The sequence below is a fragment of the Syngnathus leptorhynchus genome, chromosome 5 (assembly GCF_054491065.1).
Source record: "Syngnathus leptorhynchus isolate UIUO chromosome 5, UIUO_Slep, whole genome shotgun sequence".
NCBI classification, from domain to species: domain Eukaryota; kingdom Metazoa; phylum Chordata; class Actinopteri; order Syngnathiformes; family Syngnathidae; genus Syngnathus; species Syngnathus leptorhynchus.
In genome coordinates this window covers 15330342-15350280 of record NC_141199.1, presented here as the reverse complement: position 1 = coordinate 15350280, position 19939 = coordinate 15330342, and the positions used below count along the sequence as shown (strand labels likewise).

Genomic DNA, 19939 nt, shown 5'->3' with positions numbered 1-19939 from the left:
TAGCCCTTCTTTCTAATTCAATTATTAGAGATAAAAATAAGTCAATGTGCAGGTGCTCATATATGCCCCTGCACGCGTTAACGCCCCCCCCCCACCCCCCACCCCCCCCCCCCCCCACACACACCCCCACCCTCCCCCGCGTGTTTCTATAGTAATTTCCAGCCAATGATCAGTAGGTGTCCGCATCCCCGCGTCCTCACCTCAGCACCAATCAGCCACACGCAGCGACAGGCAGCAAGCGGCGGCGGTGGCGGTGGAGCGAGCAGGCAGCGAGCAGGCAGGCGGAGGAGAGACGCGCGCATTCACACTCCACAAAGCTCGGGATCAGGACGCACAGCAACTCCCACTTCTCCAACGAGCACGTCATTATTGTGAGGGGGGGAGGGGGAAAAAAAACCCACCGTGTTATGTTTGCACTTTTTTTTTTTTACTAACAAAGTCGCTACCAACTAAAAGATGGCTCTTTTGTTTTGAGCGCCTTTTGGAGTCCGTGCGTCTCTTTCTTGGATTTGTTTTTTTTTTTTGTTCCTGCAAGCCGCGCTCCACGCATCTCTCAGCGGTAATGTGCCTGTGCACAGCCGCAGGCTGCTAGCGCCTCAGGAGCTCCACTCAACGGGAAGCTGGTAGGTAGGTGAAAGCACCCGACTACATTCCTGCTCCTCACTTCAAAGCGTTGTCATCTGGATCCTGCATGTAAAGTGATCCGGACAATGGAATTTATTTTTTTTAAATATTTTTTGGGGACTCATAATTTAGATTTGCAATTTATTCATTTATTGACCCTATTTTAATCTAAAGCATTTTCTCCAGAGCTTCATGTACGCATTGGACGTTTCTATCTCGCTAAAGTTTGTTTACAGGCTGGAAATCGATGCCAGCCAGACTTGATTGCCTTTTTTTTGGGGGGGGGCATGTTCTGCTCTACGGGGGAATTGATTAAGTAATAATCACCCCGAGGAGGGCTGATCATTAGGCTGAGGAGGAGGTTCTGTTTACTGTGTTGGCGGCGGGTTTTGCTCATCGTGTCACTTTTAAAAGCGGAAATGATGTATTGTTTTTTTTTTTTTCTCATCTAGATTGGATATTTGAAAACAAAGCATATTTTTAAGCACATTGAGCTCATTTGAACGCTCCACGTGGTGATTTTAATGTTTTTGGAAGACTTTGAGCCATGGAAGTGATTTGAATCGCCTTTTAGTGTCCCGGCAATGGATCAGCTTTGCCAATTAAGGAGGAAGGCACGGGGGGAGGGGGGGGAGTGAAAAAAAAAAAAAAGGTAATGGAAGTAGGGCGAGATAGGTCTAATGGGGCTTTTATCTGTGGAAACCAAATCCAGACAGACCGGGGTGAGAGATAGAGGAAATGAAGCACACAGAGAAACCGGATGACACCAGTTGGTCCATGATCTTGATGCAAATTCCCTTGTGGCTTTTGGTGTTATGTCATTAGGGAAATGTAGCAGGTGAGGCATTTTCATGCACGGATGGTCTTGTTGGCTTCTCGAGTAGTTGTCTAAGTTGCAGGCATGAGGTAAGGATTTGCGTGACTTGTTTCTTCTAAGTTGAAAGCTATTTGATGTTTCTTCATAACTTTTCAAATATGTTTGTGTTAAAAGTAACCTCGGCCTGGAAACGCTTCTCGCCCTGGAGATCAGGCCCGGACTCGTAGCGTCGGCTTTGTTTACACACCGTAATGTGCACCTTTAACGGCGGAGTGCCAAAATGTGTAATTGTCGGTCCTTTCTTCCCGTCCGTAGAACCAGACCGGATAGTTCAGGATGGTACCCGGCAGTCGGTGAGCATCTGGAGTTTCGCCAAAAAGGCCGGAGTCACCTCAGCCGGACGCCCCCCCAGCTTCGTCCTTCAACGTCCGACAAGCCCTCGTCAGCCATGGCTAACCTAAGCAGCGCGCTTTGCATCGAAAACGTACAAAACGCGGACGTGTCGCTTTTACAAAAGGATAATCTCCAGGACGGTGGATTAAGCCAGCTTTTGGATTATAACGCCGAAATGGAAAGGTACCGATCTTTTGCCAACTTTTACAAAACCAACGGGGCGTTCCCGCAAACGGCCAAGATCGCCCGCATCACGACGCCCATTTTCCCCAGCGCCAGGATTGGCATGTCCCCTTGGAACTGCGATAACGCCATGCTTTGGGGGAGGAAATCAGCGGCAATAAACCCTAATAGGACCGGCATGCATAGAAATGACTCCCAGAGGCCGGGTAAGCCTGGCGTGCCGCCAGAGACGCTGCAAATGGCAAATAATAATTTCCTCTCTACCTTATCCCCCGAACACTGCAGACCTTTAGCGGGAGAATGCATGAACAAGCTGAAATGCGGCGGCGCCGAAGCAGAGATAATGAATCTCCCCGAACGCGTTGGAACTTTTTCAGCTATTCCGGCTTTAGGGGGCATCTCATTACCTCCCGGGGTCATCGTCATGACAGCCCTTCACTCCCCCGCAGCCTCGGCAGCCGTTACAGACAGTGCGTTTCAAATTGCCAATCTGGCAGACTGCCCACAGAATAATTCCTCGGCATCCAGCGGACACCCGGCAAAGAAGAAGAGGAAAAGGTGCGGGGTCTGCGCGCCCTGCAGGCGGCTAATCAACTGCGGCGTCTGCAGCAGTTGTCGGAACCGCAAAACGGGCCACCAGATCTGCAAGTTCAGGAAATGCGAGGAGCTGAAGAAGAAGCCCGGCTCGTCGCTGGAGGTGAGAACCGGGGCTCGGCTTCCCCGTTTTGTTTTTTTCTCCCCCCCCCCTCCCCTCCTCGATTATCCACGCGCGCTCCCAAGCATTAACCTTTTCATCCAGTCACGTTCTAAGCCCTTGGAAATTGTTTCCATGCCCACCCGTGCCTGAACATCCCCCCGGCTTCTCAAATCTGCCTACCCGCCTAGCCTAATTGGCAGTAATTAGGGGTGTTTGTGCGAAGCGCAAGCTGAGCTTGGCTCAGACACCCCTAATTGCTGCCAGTCAGACTGGGGCTGGAACATATCCGAACAACCCGGCGCTTGGCTCGCCTCCAAGCGGGGCCGGGAAATGGTTTTCAGCAGAGAGCTATCCCTCTCGGCACCCGGTCATTTGAACCAATTATGGAAACCGTCTCCGGACGGAGAGAATCGATATCCCGCAAAGCCTCGGCCTCTGACCGCGCAGAGAGATGCCGAAAGCCACGGCAGGACTGCTGATGGCATTTCTCAAAGCGCCTCCCAACTTGAGCTTGGGTTTTTTTATTTGGGCCTTAACAGACGTGAATAACTGCACCACCTCTTTCGGCAATGGCCTCGTCGTCAAATTTGCAATCAATCGGGAGGTCGTACGAGCAGGGCCATCGTTTCAGAAGTCGGGGTAATCGAAATCAAATGATCAGCGACTCGCATTCAACCGCTGTTCTCCTTTAGTGGCCAAAGAAACAATTGAAAAGAAAACAAAAAGTCAAATAGGAAGGACAATGACAGTTCGTGATGCATTCAAGGGAAGCTCAGAGAAAAGTGTTACGAAAGAAAATATGAACGTTTTCATGGCTGTAAAAAAAAAAAAGTGTGTGGAGATTGCAGAGTCAGAAAGTTTCCAAGGTAAGAAGGGAGAGGTGTGCCTCCCTTAACGAGTAACTAATGCACCATCAAAACTATTGATCCTGAAATGTTTCACCACAAAACCGAAACCATCCCCGTATTATATTATGAGGAAGCAAAAATGAAATCAGAAGAGAATGAAATGAGCACCTAAACCTAAAGTTTGTTTCGTTTGCCATCTGTGATGTTTACGTGCATCAAAAGTGGAATGATGGCAGCACCCAGGTTTACGTATTACAATAAAATGTTCCTCTCGTGGCTTACAACTCGCAATCGTACGTGGCAATCGGAAGCTTGTGTACAAACAGCTGTCTCAAACAGATGTCCCGGGAAGTCGGTGTCACGGTGTTTTTTTTTTTTTTTTTTTTTTTAATGCAAGGGTACAACTCACCAAAACAAATCTGCACTTGCCTTTAAAAGCGCCCCTTGTAAATTTCACAAATTTTGTTTATGAACTCGGATGGCGGTAATTACACCTGTGGATGTGTTGCAATGTCAATGTGGGGAAATCCTCATGTGGGGTAAATATTTTGGGGCTTTTTTTTTTTTTTTTTTTAATCAGTACTTTTAAGGTGCCTGGCTGCAATTGATGTCTTGGATTGCTTTCTTTAGATGATTGAATCATCTTTTAAGTTTTACTTGCATGTGCATTCTGGTAGTGCCCCAAAACACACTCACAAGTGCTGTCTGGAAAGTTAGCGAGAAAAAACAAAAATTGCTTCATCTCAAGGACCCCTACGTAAGAAATTGAACAGAAAATTGTCCATTTTGGTTCAAAGCCGCCATTTTGGGTGAATTCCAAGGCTGGAACTTTTAGTAGGGGAATTCACCAGAATGAGCCCTAATTGGAAGCAGGAAGCCTCGCCAGATGGCCAACGCTAAATTGCCATCTGACGTGGGCGGAGCAATGTGCCGTTTGCCTCGCTAACGACGCCGAGACATGCCCCTTACGAAACGTGCTTCTGTAAACAAGCTAACGTTAGCCGCTACTTCTACGTTGGTGGCATTTTGGGCTACCTTATGTTGGAAAGTTGCAAATCACTTTATCGGATTGATGTTGTTTGTGCAGGTCACCGGTTTTAACTTATTTTTACCCTTTGAGTCTTTACGGATCAGTCCAATTCGTTCTTTTTGACTTTATTTGCGAACCAAAGTTACAAAGAGTACGCTTAAGCAATGATGAAAGTATTCACGTTAACTTACAGTCCCTTCCAAAATTATTTGAACTCCTGGTTAATATAACAATTTTTTTTATTGCACAAGTATATACTCTCATCCGGACAATTGTAGAAACGGTTCACCAGACTTTTTTTTTTTTTTGTCTCAAAAGAGCATCACCCTGTCCTGTTAGAATAATTTCCAGTTCACTGGTCCTCTGGAACCAAAGTAGACGATGGAAGCAAACTTCTGCCAACAGTGACAAACTGTTCGACATCCACACTCTGGCGAAATACCCGAAGACACACAAACCTTCTCGCTTCATCTACCTTGTTGCCTTGCGAGCGATGATAAGCGACTGGCAGCCAGTTAGATTTGGCTGTCAGCGTTTTCCCACACATGGGAATCACCCTGAACTAATTATATCTTAAGCAGCGCTTGGAAAAATGCAAATCAGAATTTTACTCACACCCCTGAAATCGGAGAGGCAATTTAATCTAATACCCCCTCTTTAATTTCGCGCGCTAATGCAAGGCCCTCGAGAGTCGCCCCGTGTCGCCTCCACGCCGTTCGGCGGCGTGCCCCTTTCTTGCTTTTACTGCTTCGTGCTAGCGGGATGGATTAGCCTGGCGGAGGAAAACCTTCACGTAAACCAGGAGTGGCTAACTCCTTTTTTGTCGCGGGCCGCATCGTAGTCATAGTTTTCTTCGGTGGGCCGTTATGACATTATGATATTATATTCAGTATAGGCTATGAAACACTGATGAATAACTACATTTAAAATTAAAGACGAGTAAAAACTGTTCAAATACTTTGATGAATGCTAATAAGAAATGCTAGCAATATCTTTTAGTAAAGACAATTTGTAGTAAAGACAATTTGTTATTTTAGTATTGACACAAAGTCAATGCACAATTTGTCCTTTGCGGGCCACATAAAATGATGTGGCGGTGCCGTATCTGGCCCCCGGGCCTTGAGTTTGACACCAATGATGTTGACATCCCACAGTTGTCATCTGACAGATTCGTCTTGCCTTAATTATAACCCAAATCTAGGTTATGGTTATAAACAAATGGTGACACATAGGAATATGTGCTCATTACACTGGTCTGCCAAAAAAAAAAAAAAAAAAAAACAGTCAATAATATTCACACATTGGCCATATAATTTCACAATGAAGTTGTACGCCTATATGAAAACGTGCTGTCGTCGCAAACTTTCGTTCACACGTCAGAATTACAGTCAATATTTGGTTCTGAATTTTTTATATTTTTTTGTTAGTGTTAACATTTGTATACATGACATCTGCATTAAACGTGTCTCAATAATTATTGCTCGAAAAGCAACTCTGACTTCACTTGAACGCTCTGTTAGAGTTTGCTCGTAAAACCCGATAATCCCAAAAAGAGTGTCAAATACAGTTAACTGACCCATAAATTGGATTCAAATACAAACGCCATCTTTCGTTTGTGTGCGCGTGTGCGTTTTCCATCTTCGCATCCAAACGCATCGTGTGCCTGACCGATGGCGTCAAGTCATAACGGGCCTTCCCACTCCAGCGACAATTTAAATTCAACCTTCAGTGGCACTTTGAAGGTTACGCGTTGCATGCATAATTTATTTGTTTTTCAAGGATTTTGGCTTGGGAGTGACACTGGCAGACGTAGATGTGCTCCAGCGGAAATGCAAAAAGCAGGCCCCTTTCCAAATGGGATTTTTCAATAGAAATTGGACGGACGGACGATGGATGGATGGATGGATGGATGGATGGATGGATGGATGGATGGATGGATGGATGGATGGATGGATGGGGTAGGTAGGTAGGTAGGTAGGTAGGTAGGTAGGTAGGTAGGTAGGTAGGTAGGTAGGTAGGTAGGTAGGTAAAGTAGAGCGATAGATAGAGCGATAGATAGAACGATGGATGGATGGATGGACGGACGGACGGACGGACAGATAGAGAAATCAGCAAGCGGTGCTTTTCACGTTTTGAGATCTAACGTCGATGGCGTAGAGGACAAATATTGGGTTGCAGAGAATTCAGCCTTTTTTTTTTCGAAATGAGCAAAATGTCAAAAGGGTTTGGCACGTGCGTGGAAAATGCACAGAATCCAAACCCAGCCCACCCCCACTACCTCCCATCCCTTTGTGTCATGTCGATATGACGACGTGAAATGAGGGCCACGTGAAGGTGGCACGTCTTTTTTGCTTATTGTGGCAAAAAAAAAAAGAAAAAACTGATAGGAAAAGCGGGACCTTGAGGGAAAATAGCTGAGATTCAGCCTCTTAATGAGAGCGACGGTGGCGGCGGCGGCGGGCCAGGTCTAATTTGTTGTAGGTGTGCTCGGAATAGATAAAGACCAATCTGTAGCCTTCGCCACCCCTCCTCCTCCTTCCCCCGAACCTTTACCTCCCCCCCTTGGCCGATAACACTGAGTGCTCCCCGCCAATCTCCGCGGGCAGAGAGAAAAACCGCAGCCCGAGGGAAAGGGGACGGCCTTTAGATTTTCGTACTTAACGGGTTTATTCAAGCTTTAAAACTGCAGATTAATTTGGACTGAGGGGGACGAGGTGGGGGGGGGGAGGGATGGGGTGGGGGGTGGGGGACATCTCAGCCTAAAGGGCAACCTTAAGCCCCTGTCAAGACAATAGGATTTCGCCGTCGGACGGAACCGCCATGCATTAATTAAACGCCCCCCACCTCCTTGCGGATGTTCTGTCGGCTTCCGTAGGTGGCGAGGAAGCTGTCGTCCCCAGGCGGGCCCCAACGCGTTTAAGAATTCATCCCTTTTCACCGCCGCCAATTAGGGACAAAGCGTAATCGGAGGCGTCCGGATGATGCCCTCGCATGACGTGGCCCGTCGCCTCGTTCTGCCCTTGTGTGATTTAACATCCCTGCTTCAGTGGTGACACAGAACTCATTGTCATTGTCTTTATGAGGAGAGAGAGAGAGCTGGAGGGGGGGGGGCGCTAAAACCGGGCGGAGGACGGACAAGCGTGAAAAGAGCAGGTGCGGCGAGCACGTTAATGTGTGGCGCTTTTAAATTTTAAACAGACGACGGTAAATTATTGATGCCGACTCCGGCGGAGAAGTTAAAAGGTATCTCGTCATTACCGAGAGGCGAGAGAGAGAGAAGGGGGGAAAAAAAAAGCCTCGGGTGAACGCACGGCAACGTCTCGGCGAACAAAGTGCTTTAATGCTCCCCAAAACGTGATTGGTTTGTTTTGAATCGACGCATCCGTCCAAGGTTTTCACGATACGTTTGGAAAAACCGGGGTCACTGGGCCCATATGACATTTTGGCATGTAGCTTCACGTTCAACACACAAACCATCAAGTTGTTTCGAGTAACAATGTAAATATGTTTTCCCGCCTCACCTCACCTCCTTTAAAAATAAATTCTTCCTTCAACCGAGCCTAGCCGCCAACGTTGCGCAAGAATTTCTACAAATAGCTCAGCTAATTCCAGAAAATATGCCAGTTAAGCGTTTGTGCCGCTTTCTAATTCCGTCATTTCGTAGCATTGGATGAATTGTCGATGTGCGAGTTTGTTGGTTCAAAGGACGCCGTCGCGAACGCAGGGAGTGTCGTTCGTCAAAGCTCGCTGAGGTGAAAGTGAAATGTGAGTGACAGCCGGAGACGGCGATATAAATCGGTCAATGTGGGCCTTTTTATTTTTTTATTTTTTAAAGCGTCTCCATTTCTGCAAGTCAAATCCTCGCATGCCGCCACCTCCTCTATTGTGGCTCTGCTAGCACATGATGAATATTTCATGGCAAGCATCTGACACCATGCCCGGAAAGATATTTCAAGTTTTTTTTTTTTTTTTTTTCCCCTTTCCCTTCCCCCTACTTCTCCCACACTCCTTGACAGAAAGCCTGAGGTTAGATCGCGTCACTGAGGTGTGAAGTGGGGTTGGGGCCCCGGGCAATGGGGAGGATTTACGATGGTTGATCATCAGGTGGACATTTTCCATCCCCTTTTGTTTCCCACTGCTGATGAACTATTGAAACGTTCACAGTTTGTTGTCGCTCTTCACAAGATGTTTGCTTGAGCGGTGTATGATTTCAGTCCAACTGGGAACATCAAATGAGGTGGAATGACTCAGCTCTTAGCTTACGTTACTGCGTTAGCTTCCGTGGATTCAAATGTAGCATAGACTGCTAATGTTACATGCTAGCACTAGCTTGGTTGGTAGTAATTGGTTAGACGGATATGCCTTATTGTAAAGTTTGTATACTCTTGGCAACAACAAAAAAAGCAAAGAAACCTCAATTAATGCCCTGCCTAAAATTAATAACAATTGGATCTATTTATACTATGAAAATAACAAACATTACAAAGCTTATTGTCATTCAAAAGTAATATTATCCTATATACAAATGTAGAAAAAAAATCACATTAATTTGGGGGGAAGTGTATTTGTAAAAATAATACAAAATGATTAAGAATAAAGTGTATAAACATTGATGGCACACAATTTATAATAATAATAAAATATTGGCAAAAATACAGAATATTGAAGAAAAATAGATATTACCAAAATACCTTGATTTTTATAATACATAAAATTATGACAAAATTAAGAGAAAATAAAATTCAAGTGATGCACAAATATTAGTCAATAAAATCTCTTCTTCCATGCACCAGATGGGCGACGACAAAAGACAACGACTCCTACTCTCAGGAAAACGTATTAGAGTATTAATGATCATTAAAATGTGCAAACTTTAATAGCGTTTTTATGATCAGGTTTTGTGGAAAAACCACGACCTGTTTCTTCCTTCGCATTTGTCTAGATGAGGAAAAACAAGGCAACCGTAATAAATGATCCCAACATTTTTTGGAAGAAAATTATAATTGCGCGATAGGTAGTTTGCACCTCATCCCAATTGAGCGTCGATAAAGATTCCACTCGTCACTAAACCTAACCTAAATATTATGTTGATTTACAGTAAATCTGCGGCGTTGTGCGTAAAGACCCTCACAGTTCCAGGGCTCCCACACAGATGCGGAGAAATGTGCTCCAAACAAGACGGCCCCGTCCCTGCTTTGCATTTCAATTTACCATTTCACAGAAGTTGCGGCGCGTTGCCTCGCCGTGAGCTTCGTTACGCCCACGCGGCTTCTCGCTGCACTCGCTGCCTGTTCAAAGGCCTGCGACTTGGCTGGGAAATTGGGGATTTCCATCGCCGATCCCTCAGGTATCCAAAAACATCCAACGCGTGTCCTGCACGTCTTTCCACATTTGCGCGCTCACAATTGATGTCCTGACGTCTCAGTGGCGGGGCCGTGCGTTTGGTACCTGGGCCTCCAGCGGGGATTTAGCTGACTTAATCTACCACGTCGCAATTATAGAAACCATCAATGCTGCAAGAAAAATGCACGCCACTGCGCCGTATACATCAAATGAGTTGCTTTGAATCTATATTTAGCCATTAGCATAACATAGAGATGATGTTTATTAAATGTGTAATAATTGCAGCCAATCAGAGGACAGAAAAACGCTAATGTCATCGAGCTGTGGCGCTGAGAGGACACATTTTAAATCTGGTTGGTTAAAGAAACCGTTCCATTGCTAGCATACGGGTAGAGCAAACTTAGTGTGCCAGCAAGTGTAGTATCCTGAAATCTGATTGGACAAAAAAAAAAAACGACCATCATCCACAGTGCAGTCATGTACGAACAAAATAAGTCTTTGGGACTTAATCTATAAAGTTTTTTTTTTTACCTTAAAATCTCACCTGTACACGTCAGCGTCTACCTCGTGAAGTTTTCTCCCGAAGGAATTAGCTTTACCGGCAGCCCGAGATGCTCCCGCTCGGACAAGGGTGCTTATATAAAGCTAATTGAAATGGAGGCCGGCGCCGACTGGAAGGTGATCTTGACTGCAGACGGCTGCCTGTGACCCAAGGGCGCGTGGAGCCCAGGCTCCCATCTGTGTGGGAAGGGATTTTCCTCGCGTGACGAATTAAAGCGTGGTAGCGTCTGCGAGCCCGTCTCCCAGAAATGACATTTCCCCCTGTGATGTTCGGAATTAGACGCCCGCGCATTAGCGGCTCCTCTGGCCAAGCTGGCAAATATCCCCGAGATTTTAATGGTAAACTCCTACCGAGGCACATGACGAGCAGACGGATCTCAGATGATGATGTCACGTATCCAGCAGGTGTTTCGCCGTTAGCGGCTGATGGAGAACATCTGCCCTGACATCAGCGAATCGGCTGCGTCCGTAGCGGGGGAACAGATGCGTTTGCATGTAGCCCATATTCGGTCAAACCCTGCATATTCGCATTTCCCAATTTGGAGGGTCTAACAATCCACGAGTCTAAAGCCAGCGTGACTACAGGGGGCCTTTGTTGGTTTTTGTCGAGGGCCACTTTGGCTTCCATCAGAAGAACCGTTATGACGGTGAAAATAATCCTCTATTGTTTTAATATCCATCTGACTGATTGCTAGGTTTAAAATCAGAATTCAGGAATAATCATTTCTTTCATGATTCATTAAAAAAAAAAAGTGAGGAACAAAAGTTTTGTCAAATCTCGTGAAATTTTTCATACAGATCACGCCGTGAAACTTTGACATGTTTTTGCATTGCGAGCCACATAAATATGATGCGGTGGCCCGGATCAGACCCCCGGGCCTTGAGTTTGACACCCACGGCGTAAAATATGCTAATCTTGCGGCGGCCCGTCGCCATGTGCTCCATCTGCACGTCGGCAATATTTTGGCAAGAGGCCTTTGCGAAGGTCAGAAAATCAAGTCAGAGGACGCTGCTGGAATTGCATCTAGGCTAATTGCTTCCTCCTTCATTCATCTCGGGCTCGCCTGCTCTCTCACTCTCTCTCTCTCTCTCCTTCCTCCCACTGAATTTAGTAATCTGCTTTAGGATGTTTCGGAGATGGAGATGGATTTGGTTTTCCTCCGCCGCCCCTCCCCCCACCCGCCGCTCCCCCAAGCCTAATCTCCCCCCTGTGACCACCCCTCCTCTCGCAGCTCTTAAGCACACCATCACACATCCCCCGCCCCCTCCCCCCGACCTCACCGCCTCGGCGCATGAGCCGACTCAGCAAAAAACTCCCAAATTCCTCATTACTCACAAACACCCGCAATACACTTAGCGTGATTTGCTCCTAACGGATGCTCGGTGCAAAGCCGGACCTCGGAGTAAAACCATTTGCGACGGCCGGCGATCGATCACACGACAATGAGCGCCATTGCGTTCGTGTGTGCGTGCGCGTTTCGCTCCCATTCTCGATAAATACAGGACAGATTTCATCAAGCTCTCAAATTACACTTTTTTGATCAATTACTATACACTATTTAGTATTTCTACATTATATGCAGCACCTAAAAGCGAGTTGGACTATCCACGCCATATTTTGATTGTTATGACGATGATTTGAGGCGTCTTGCCCGGGGGGTCATTGAAATGTGGATGACTGGATGAGCCCCCCCAACGGCCGTCATGGCGGCCTTGGCAAGAGGTATCTTTTATAAATGGCATTGGAGTAGCGGGAATATTGGCTACAAGCTTGGAGATGAGATTTTACCCCCCCCCCCCTCTCTCCACTTCCCCAGCCTGCAGCACAGGTGATGGATTGCTGTACCTTCCAGGTTTGAGCTTGGCAACGCCCCAATATTCCCGGCGAATAAAGTGACAGGCAATATATAAGCCATCAGTTAAGGCCGACTGCACGGCTGAAAGTGGCGCTCGCCGCTTCTTTTCGTAGCCCGACGGAATGTGCGCCGCCTCCCTACTTGAGCGTGATGAAAATCATCCCCGGCTCTGCTCTCTTGATTCCGAAGGAGTTTGAGAAGCCAGCCTTAACAGCCAGCCTGATTTCAGTGCATGGCGTCATCGCCTATTGTTCACAAACCGACTCGTCAGAATTTATTTGGGGGGAATTTTATCGCCGGTTCAAATTTGTTAGAAACGATCAACCCGTGTCTATCCTTGAAATTAAGATGTAACTTTTGGAGCGGTCAAATGTTACCGACCACCCACCAATAATGTTTGGAGAGCAGTAACCTTGAAGTAAATTAAGCAAAACTGAGTGCATCATTTTAGGAACCTGGAGGTACCGTTTTGGGAATCAATGACCCTGAGTGCAAAATCCTACGTCCCAAAAAGTTTGCCAACCCAATTTTCACATTCAATCAAAATATTCCGTAGCCAAAACATTCACACCATCGCTTACGACGCAAGAAAAACGACGGCAATAATACGTCCACCGCTACCTTTGTCTTCACCGTCTTTAGCGCGAGTGGTCATCTCAAACCAATAATTGGTCGGAATTAAACTTTCCCTATGATTGCTTTTCTATCATTGGATCGCCCGCTGGGGAGTCGAGAGCAGGGGGTTAGCGCCAGACATGTCTCGGGAGAAAGCGGGGCACATTTGCAATCACCCCAAGTTCAAAAGGGTAATTTGTTCGCCGTCTGCGCTTAAAGTCGCTCTGCTCAGGATGCCGCCGGGGGGGGGTTGTGCCGCCAAAAGAAGAGACACATCATTTTCATTTTTCCTTCGCTTTCCCCCCTCCGCCCCCGCTCGCCGTCCTCCACCTCGCCTGTTGTTGCCCCCCTCCGCATTCCACCCCACCCCCGCGCCGCGCGGCGTCTTTTAGCGCGCGCCGGCGAGCATATTTCACTTTTACATTCATCCGCGCTGACGTGCCGGCGCTGATTGAATTCTGAGGCGCGGCGGCGTCTGCCATTATCGCCCTCATCGTCTTGAGTGGTTTATCACCGGCCGCCGGCTCAGCGTGACTCCAAGGCTGCGGGGTAGACCGGGGGGCAGGCTTGTGGACTCTTGGTTGCCTTTTTATTATTTGGGGGGGGGGGGGGGGGGGGGGGGGAGCTTAACCTCAGATACATGTGCACCTGCTTTCACTTCAATACAAAAGGTAAGAGGGTAAGGACCGAGTCCTGCCTTGAGTAGCCCAAGTAACGGACCTCCAGGAATTGCCAATATTTTGAATTCCGACCCCCCCCCCCCCCCCCCCCCCCCCCCATTTGAATGTTTTTGGGGTCTGTCCGGGGTGGGCTGCAGAAAAATTCATGCAGAACTGCACCTTTTGTCTCCACCGAGACACGAGGGACCACAACAGATGGTTCCTTCACCAATTTTGCATCTAACAAGCTCAATAAGGCGTGTTTTTACAAAATGATCATTTGATTTTTTTTTTTTTTTTGGATGAACTCGTCCACTGTTTTTCATTCAAATTCTGAATTCTGATTCCACAACTGTGTTAGTGAAAGATTATGACACCAGTCGCCAACCTCTGTCATAAACTGAGGACCCCTGAATACTGTCAATTACCACGGTGGGATAAATTTACACCGCTCGTGTTGCCGATTTGTAAATAATAGACCTTCATACTTTGCTTTTTGTAATTTATTAGCCTTTTAAAGCAAATGTTTGCCTCAGACCTGTGTGAAAATAGAGCAGTCAATATAACTGCCCCGTATTTTTCCCATGTGTTCAAACACAAATTTCCTGAATATGAAGCAGATCGTCATTATGTTTTTACAGGGAAAAAAAAAAAAAAAAAACATTAACTCAGTCGATTTGCATACATCCAGGTCACGGAAATCTGCAAATCGACGCAACTCGACTCCCATCACTCGTTATTTTGTTTACCTCGATCTCGCTTTGTATCGCGAGCAAAAATTTACTGTTCGGTGGTAAACATTCACCGATATTTTGAGAAATTTCAAATTGTCCAATTTTAATTGATGATGAATGAATCATATTATCTTAGTATTTCTATCCTCTTCCATGAAAGCGGACAGATTATCTTAGTGTTCAGTCTCAATTTAAAAAAAATGTGATGATCAGAATGATCATTTCTGTTCTGTCAATTTAAAATCAGATTATTTTCCACGTGGTTCAAGGTTCCGCTGCCACCTTGAGATTCTCAACGTGGAGTACGCATGTACCCTAAATGAGCCGTCCTGCTCGGTGGCACTCGGTGGGAACGTGCCTGGACTTTGACTTTTTCCCATTCAAGTTGTTCCTTTCTTTCCATCGGGCTTCAATCAGCCGCCATTGCAGCCCCACCTGCCAGCTCGAGTGAGGATCACAGGGTGTCACGGCTGTCCAGAGACCTTAAGCCGCAATCAGCGGCAAATTCTTCCGCCACGTGTCACCCCCCCCCCCCTTTTTTTTTTTCTTTCCTCGTCTTTATCACGGCAAGCTGGCATTTAGAATGCGCCGTCTACCGTGGACGTGCGCTTCATTTGAGGTCGAGAGACGTCGCTTGGCTCGTCGATACTTGGCCGCCGGAGCGGGAAATTGTCTTCCCGCAGCGTGTGCGGTCGCAGCCGCCTTGTTATGTATGCACCGCTGCACACGGCGCGGCGTTCACGAGGGGCTGAGCTGCCGCCACGCCGTCTTGATTCGAGGTGAAACCTCGGGGTGTCGTGCCCGCGTCGACCCCTTCCCGTTTTTTTTGGTTTTTTTTGCCCTCGCCTTTTCCATCTCTGGCGATTTCCTCTCCTCGTCTTAAAATTGTCCGGTTCTAACCTTCTCAGGTCATGTGCGTGCGTCTTTTTTTTTTTTTTTTTTTTTTCCTCCCAGTCCCAGTGCGTCGCTTTCCCCATTTACCAAAAACGTGATCGCGACCAACTGCTGAGAAAACGTCAACAGTATGTCGTAAATATAACATTTGACTCCTCGCCCTATCTTTTGAAAACCGTTTTGAATTTTCCACTAAATTCCCCAATTGCAGAATTGCCAATTCCAAATATGATTTGCAAGCATTGGAAAATCATAGCATTTGAAAAAATCTGCTTGTCATTGTGGCAAAATCCAAATTTGCTTCAGATTTTTTTTGCTGTGGCGGTCCTTGGATTTCGAAACCCATCATCGATATTGCACAACAACCCTAAAATGTAAAAAGGGATGTCTCAGGTGGATGTCAGCTAATTGAGCCTTCGCGGTCACTCCGGCGTCGCGTGGCGAGGCCACAGCGTGCAATTCCCAGCGGCAACTCGAGCCTCGGTAGATCGATGAGGGGAAAAGTTAACAAAACCAACACATGCCAAGTGCCCGGATCAAGGTCATTATCGCCCGTCGTACTTCCACCGGCGACTGATCAATGTAAGGATATGGATTAACACAAGCATTCTCAGCTCAGCTCTCCGTTGTTGACACGGCTCTTAACAAGCATCGCGTTCGAGACCCGAATGTCCCTTTTGGTAACGCCACATGTGCACAGAAGATTTGCGCTAACGCGGCAGTAAAGTCATTAGCACGGCAAATATTTGTGCCAACACCGCGAAAGCAATAATGGGGAAAAAGTCCATTTGCTAAGAAGTGAACATGTCATGTGACAACACTTGGTAACATTGAAATTTGGTGTGTGTGACCCCCATCACAAACTGAGGACTTGTTTTTATTAACTACGAAAATAATTTCGTCGTGTTGTCGTTTCACATAATACCTTTTAACGTTTTTGGGTATTCAAACACAGTGCGGCTCAGCTTCTGTTGAAGCAATGGCAAATGCCGCCATTGTTTTTTTTTTTTTTTTACTACTAATATTTTTTAGTCGTATGTTTTTAGGTCACACTTTTCAAAGTATTATTGTTGCACTCGTGTGCTTTGTTTATTTTCCGAAAAAAACAATCATCTACTGATGTTGCTAAAAAGAAATACACTTAAATATTTGGTTTTGTAAAATTATATACAGATAATCTTTTGATGTTTTTTTTTTTTATGTTTGTTTCCCCTTGGCACTGTGCTGAAACTCAAAATTTCCTTCATAATCGTCATTTTTAGCACACCGCATCTCGCTTGTTCGTTAGCAACCGTTGTGTATCATTTTAGCACATGTTAATCGTTTCCAAGAGCACCATTAGACAACAAAACGACATGAGATGTTCCTCAGCCTTCAAAAGCTTAATGTTTGTGTCCATTCGTGACTTTTTTTAAATTGGCGATGATGGCACATGGCCGCGTCAGGGCACCCATTAAACACCCGGGAATTGTTTGTTGTAGCACAAAAAAACACATTAAGTGGTTCTCTTTGGCAAATAAGTCACACAAGTCTTAATTTGTGCGACCAACACAAAGTTAGAGCGACAAGCCCGCGTGCTGAAGAAAAAACATCGCGTCCGCCGTTGTTGTTTTGACGCCGAGGACGAGCACACGCTCATCAGTATGCCTTTAAGAAGCCACAGGGCATTAAAATGCAAAATTGCCCTCCACTCAGGCTAAAGTGATTTTAGTTGTGATTATGCACCATTTCCTCCCACTCAACAGCAGGGGGAAAAAAAAATGTGTGAGCGAGGAGGGGGGGGGTGTAGAAAAAATAAAAAGAGTGCTAATTGGTCATGGGGATTGGTGGGAGGCTTCGCTATTTTATGTCTCTGACTTCTAAATGAGTTTGGGAAAGGAGAGGCTGCCACTCCGCCGTGGAGCTTTCCGTTGGCGCCGGCTCAAATTGAAATGATGCACTGTTCCCCCTCACTGCGGCTGCAGCGCGCAGTAATTAAATGCCTCATTGTTGCTTCCTGGGAATTGGAATGGAATATTTCATGCGGCGTGGTGATTATTTGGGGGTGGAGGTGGGGCGTGGATGTAATCACCTTGGCTGGATCTCGGATGAAACGCTTTGCTCGCTTTGGTGCTTGAAAGTGGCCCCCTGGGTTTTTGACATTTTTTTTTTACTAAGTGCTTTTATTCATCACCGGCCTTGTCGTTGCGTGGAAATTTGGACCAGCACAAAATTGGTTTGTGGAGGCCATGGTACAAATAAGACCAAATAACTGGATTTTTTTTATATTTCGATATTTGGCAGGTTACAATTCTGATCAACTTTCTTTTTGTCTTGCTTCAACATATCAATAATCTGCATCTTGGCTTTTTTCTCCCCCTCTGCAGAGGACGCCGGTCACTAATGGCGAAGCGTTCCGGTGGTTCTTCTAGAAACGCCAGTCGCCGTCATCCATCACCCGACAGGAGGTCACGATGGACCGTGGACCGTCTGCTCGGAGCACGTGACCCAAAGCGCCCCCCCAAAACGCACACACACAACACACACACACACAGACACACACACAGACCCGGGGGCGGAATACAAAGCGGACATACCCAACGGGACGGAAAATTTGACAAAAACATACTGGATGTTGTTTCTTTTCGGTGTAATTATTGTACCTTTTGACAGTATCATAATGTATATTTTTGGTGTCTTATGAATGTGTTTTCAGTGTTGGCGGCCGGCCGGGCGGGAATGGGCCGCCGCTGCCGAGTTTGTGTAAAGAAAGAACTGGAAAAAGGACAATCTTTTTTGGAACTACACAGAAGCCCGTCCCAACGGGAGGACAATTGGATTGATGATAAACGCAACACACTTTACTCTGGAGCAATAATTATTCAACCTTCTTTTTTCTCCCCATTTCGCTTTTTTCACTTCCCAGGAAACATCCGGAAGCCATTTCAGCACCAACTTTTTTTTTTTTTTTTGTCTCAGTGAGGCAAGAATGCCCCCCCCCCCCCTTCTGTTTTTCTTTAGATTTGTGATGACTCGCTGCAATACAGGGCACATTGTCTTGTGTGGTGGGTTGCACAAAAAAAAAAAAAAAAAAAGCATTTATGTCATTGGAGGGGATCTTGATGGAAGAGTTTGGAGGTGTATTTAAAAAAAAAAAAGATAGGATGGATGTCAGCGACGGTATTGTCATGAAACCCTTTCCTCTTTGACACCAATGAAAGTACACTTATACATATTGAACATATCAGGTGTTGTTCTGGAGCTGTGGGGGGCGGTGGGGTAGGGTGGGGGTGGGGGTTCCGCTCCGTTACCCCCCCCCCCCTTAAAAATGATCCCATAAGGCTGGATTCACACTGTTGGTCCAAATGCACAATTCCGATTTCAAACTGATAATCCTTATTTATTTTTTTGTTTTTTTTCTTCAACTGACTCTTACCCAATAGAGAATCCCAAATTGCACGAAAATAACTTGGCAAGGATCAACATAAGTAACCAATCATTGATCAAACATATTGAACTGAATTGAATTTATTCAGATCGCATATTAGGATTGTATACAAAATGAGATAAGACAACTCATCTTTGTAAGTTTCACCTGAGTTTTTTTTTAAGCGTAATGTCAGAGTTGGAAATATTTTTTTGCTATCATAGTTTGTGATATGTTAGTTTTGAACCATTGACAGTTTCGATCTTTTATATCCGATCTGTGCGTTCACACTGCACTCGCACCAGATTGGCCCCGATATGCATCATCTGACTCCTCGCAGTTTTTTTTTGTTAACGCTATTCTCAAATTTGGTCCCAAATCGGAATTGCCCCCCCCCCCCCAACCATCGTGTGAAACCAGCCTCGGTTCCTCATTGTCCTGAACCCTGTTGTTGCATGTGCAGATGTGTTTTTTCTGTTTTAAAAACGACTTCAGAATTTGTATATTGTTGTTGTGATGCTTTTATGTGTTCTAATAAAATAACTTCAAGTACGTTATGGGCGTCCTGACATTGGATCCAGAAGAACGGGATGAATTAAGATCAGCTAAAAAAAAAAAGTCATCGTTGTTGTTTATTTAAAAAAATATATAATAATCCACCACCTTGACGTGGAGGTGATAGGATGCCGCCGTTTTGCCTCCCCAGTCACGTATTCTCGGGAATGCTAAAACGCTGCGCCGGTGCTTCCCGGAGGCAGCAGACTTTAAAGGACGAGCGAAATCCCATGTGGTTTGTCATGCTAGAATGCGTAGAGAAGACTTTGGGCAGGGAAAGGGATGATGGCGGGCGGGTACTGTGTGAGGGGAGGAAGGCGAGATGTGCTCCTGAGATAGCGCCATCTTCAGAGTGATTGCCGGGTCTTTGGGATTCAGGCAAAAGGGGCGGGGGGATCAGGATGAAATCACCCAGGACTGACTGCTCCGCTGCTCGCAATCACCCAAATTGAGCTTCCTTTTTCCCCAGCCCGCCATGTTGACGGCAGCGTGGCGTCTTCAGCGTTCGATAGCCGCCCCCCCCCCCCCTTTTTTTTTTCTGCTCCCTCGCCGGTCATCAGAGGGCGGATAACTCGTTTGCTCGCTCCCTGGCCGGCGAGATTAAATAATATCACAGACTGCTTTAATCCCACCACTGCTCTGCGTTTGGGATTAAATGTCGTCAGGCTTGTGGTGGTGATGATGAGGATGATGTACGTCAACAGCACGAGTTGGAAATGAATCC

At 46.2% G+C, this 19939-nt stretch overlaps 2 protein-coding genes across 3 annotated transcripts in view; both read left to right on the top strand.

Moving 5' to 3' along the window:
- ppa2 (inorganic pyrophosphatase 2) overlaps positions 1-1880 on the top strand; it is a 31268-nt gene extending 29388 nt beyond the window's left edge. Inside the window, exon 13 of the transcript XR_015065981.1 lies at positions 1757-1880. The gene's annotated coding sequence lies outside the window, so the exon portion shown is untranslated. The remainder of the gene's footprint in view (positions 1-1756) is intronic.
- cxxc4 (CXXC finger 4) lies at positions 947-19185 on the top strand. Of its 2 annotated transcripts, none has more exons than XM_085911139.1 (3): positions 947-1462; positions 1757-2714; positions 17621-19185. In XM_085911139.1, exons 1-3 carry the CDS (start codon positions 1440-1442, stop codon positions 17663-17665), a joined length of 1026 nt encoding a protein of 341 aa, XP_085767265.1. In that variant the 5' UTR covers positions 947-1439; the 3' UTR covers positions 17666-19185. The 2 variants fall into 2 exon arrangements, with proteins under 2 accessions (XP_085767265.1, XP_085767266.1); XM_085911140.1 differs by having other exon boundaries at positions 947-1530.
- The last annotated feature ends 754 nt before the right edge of the window (positions 19186-19939 follow it).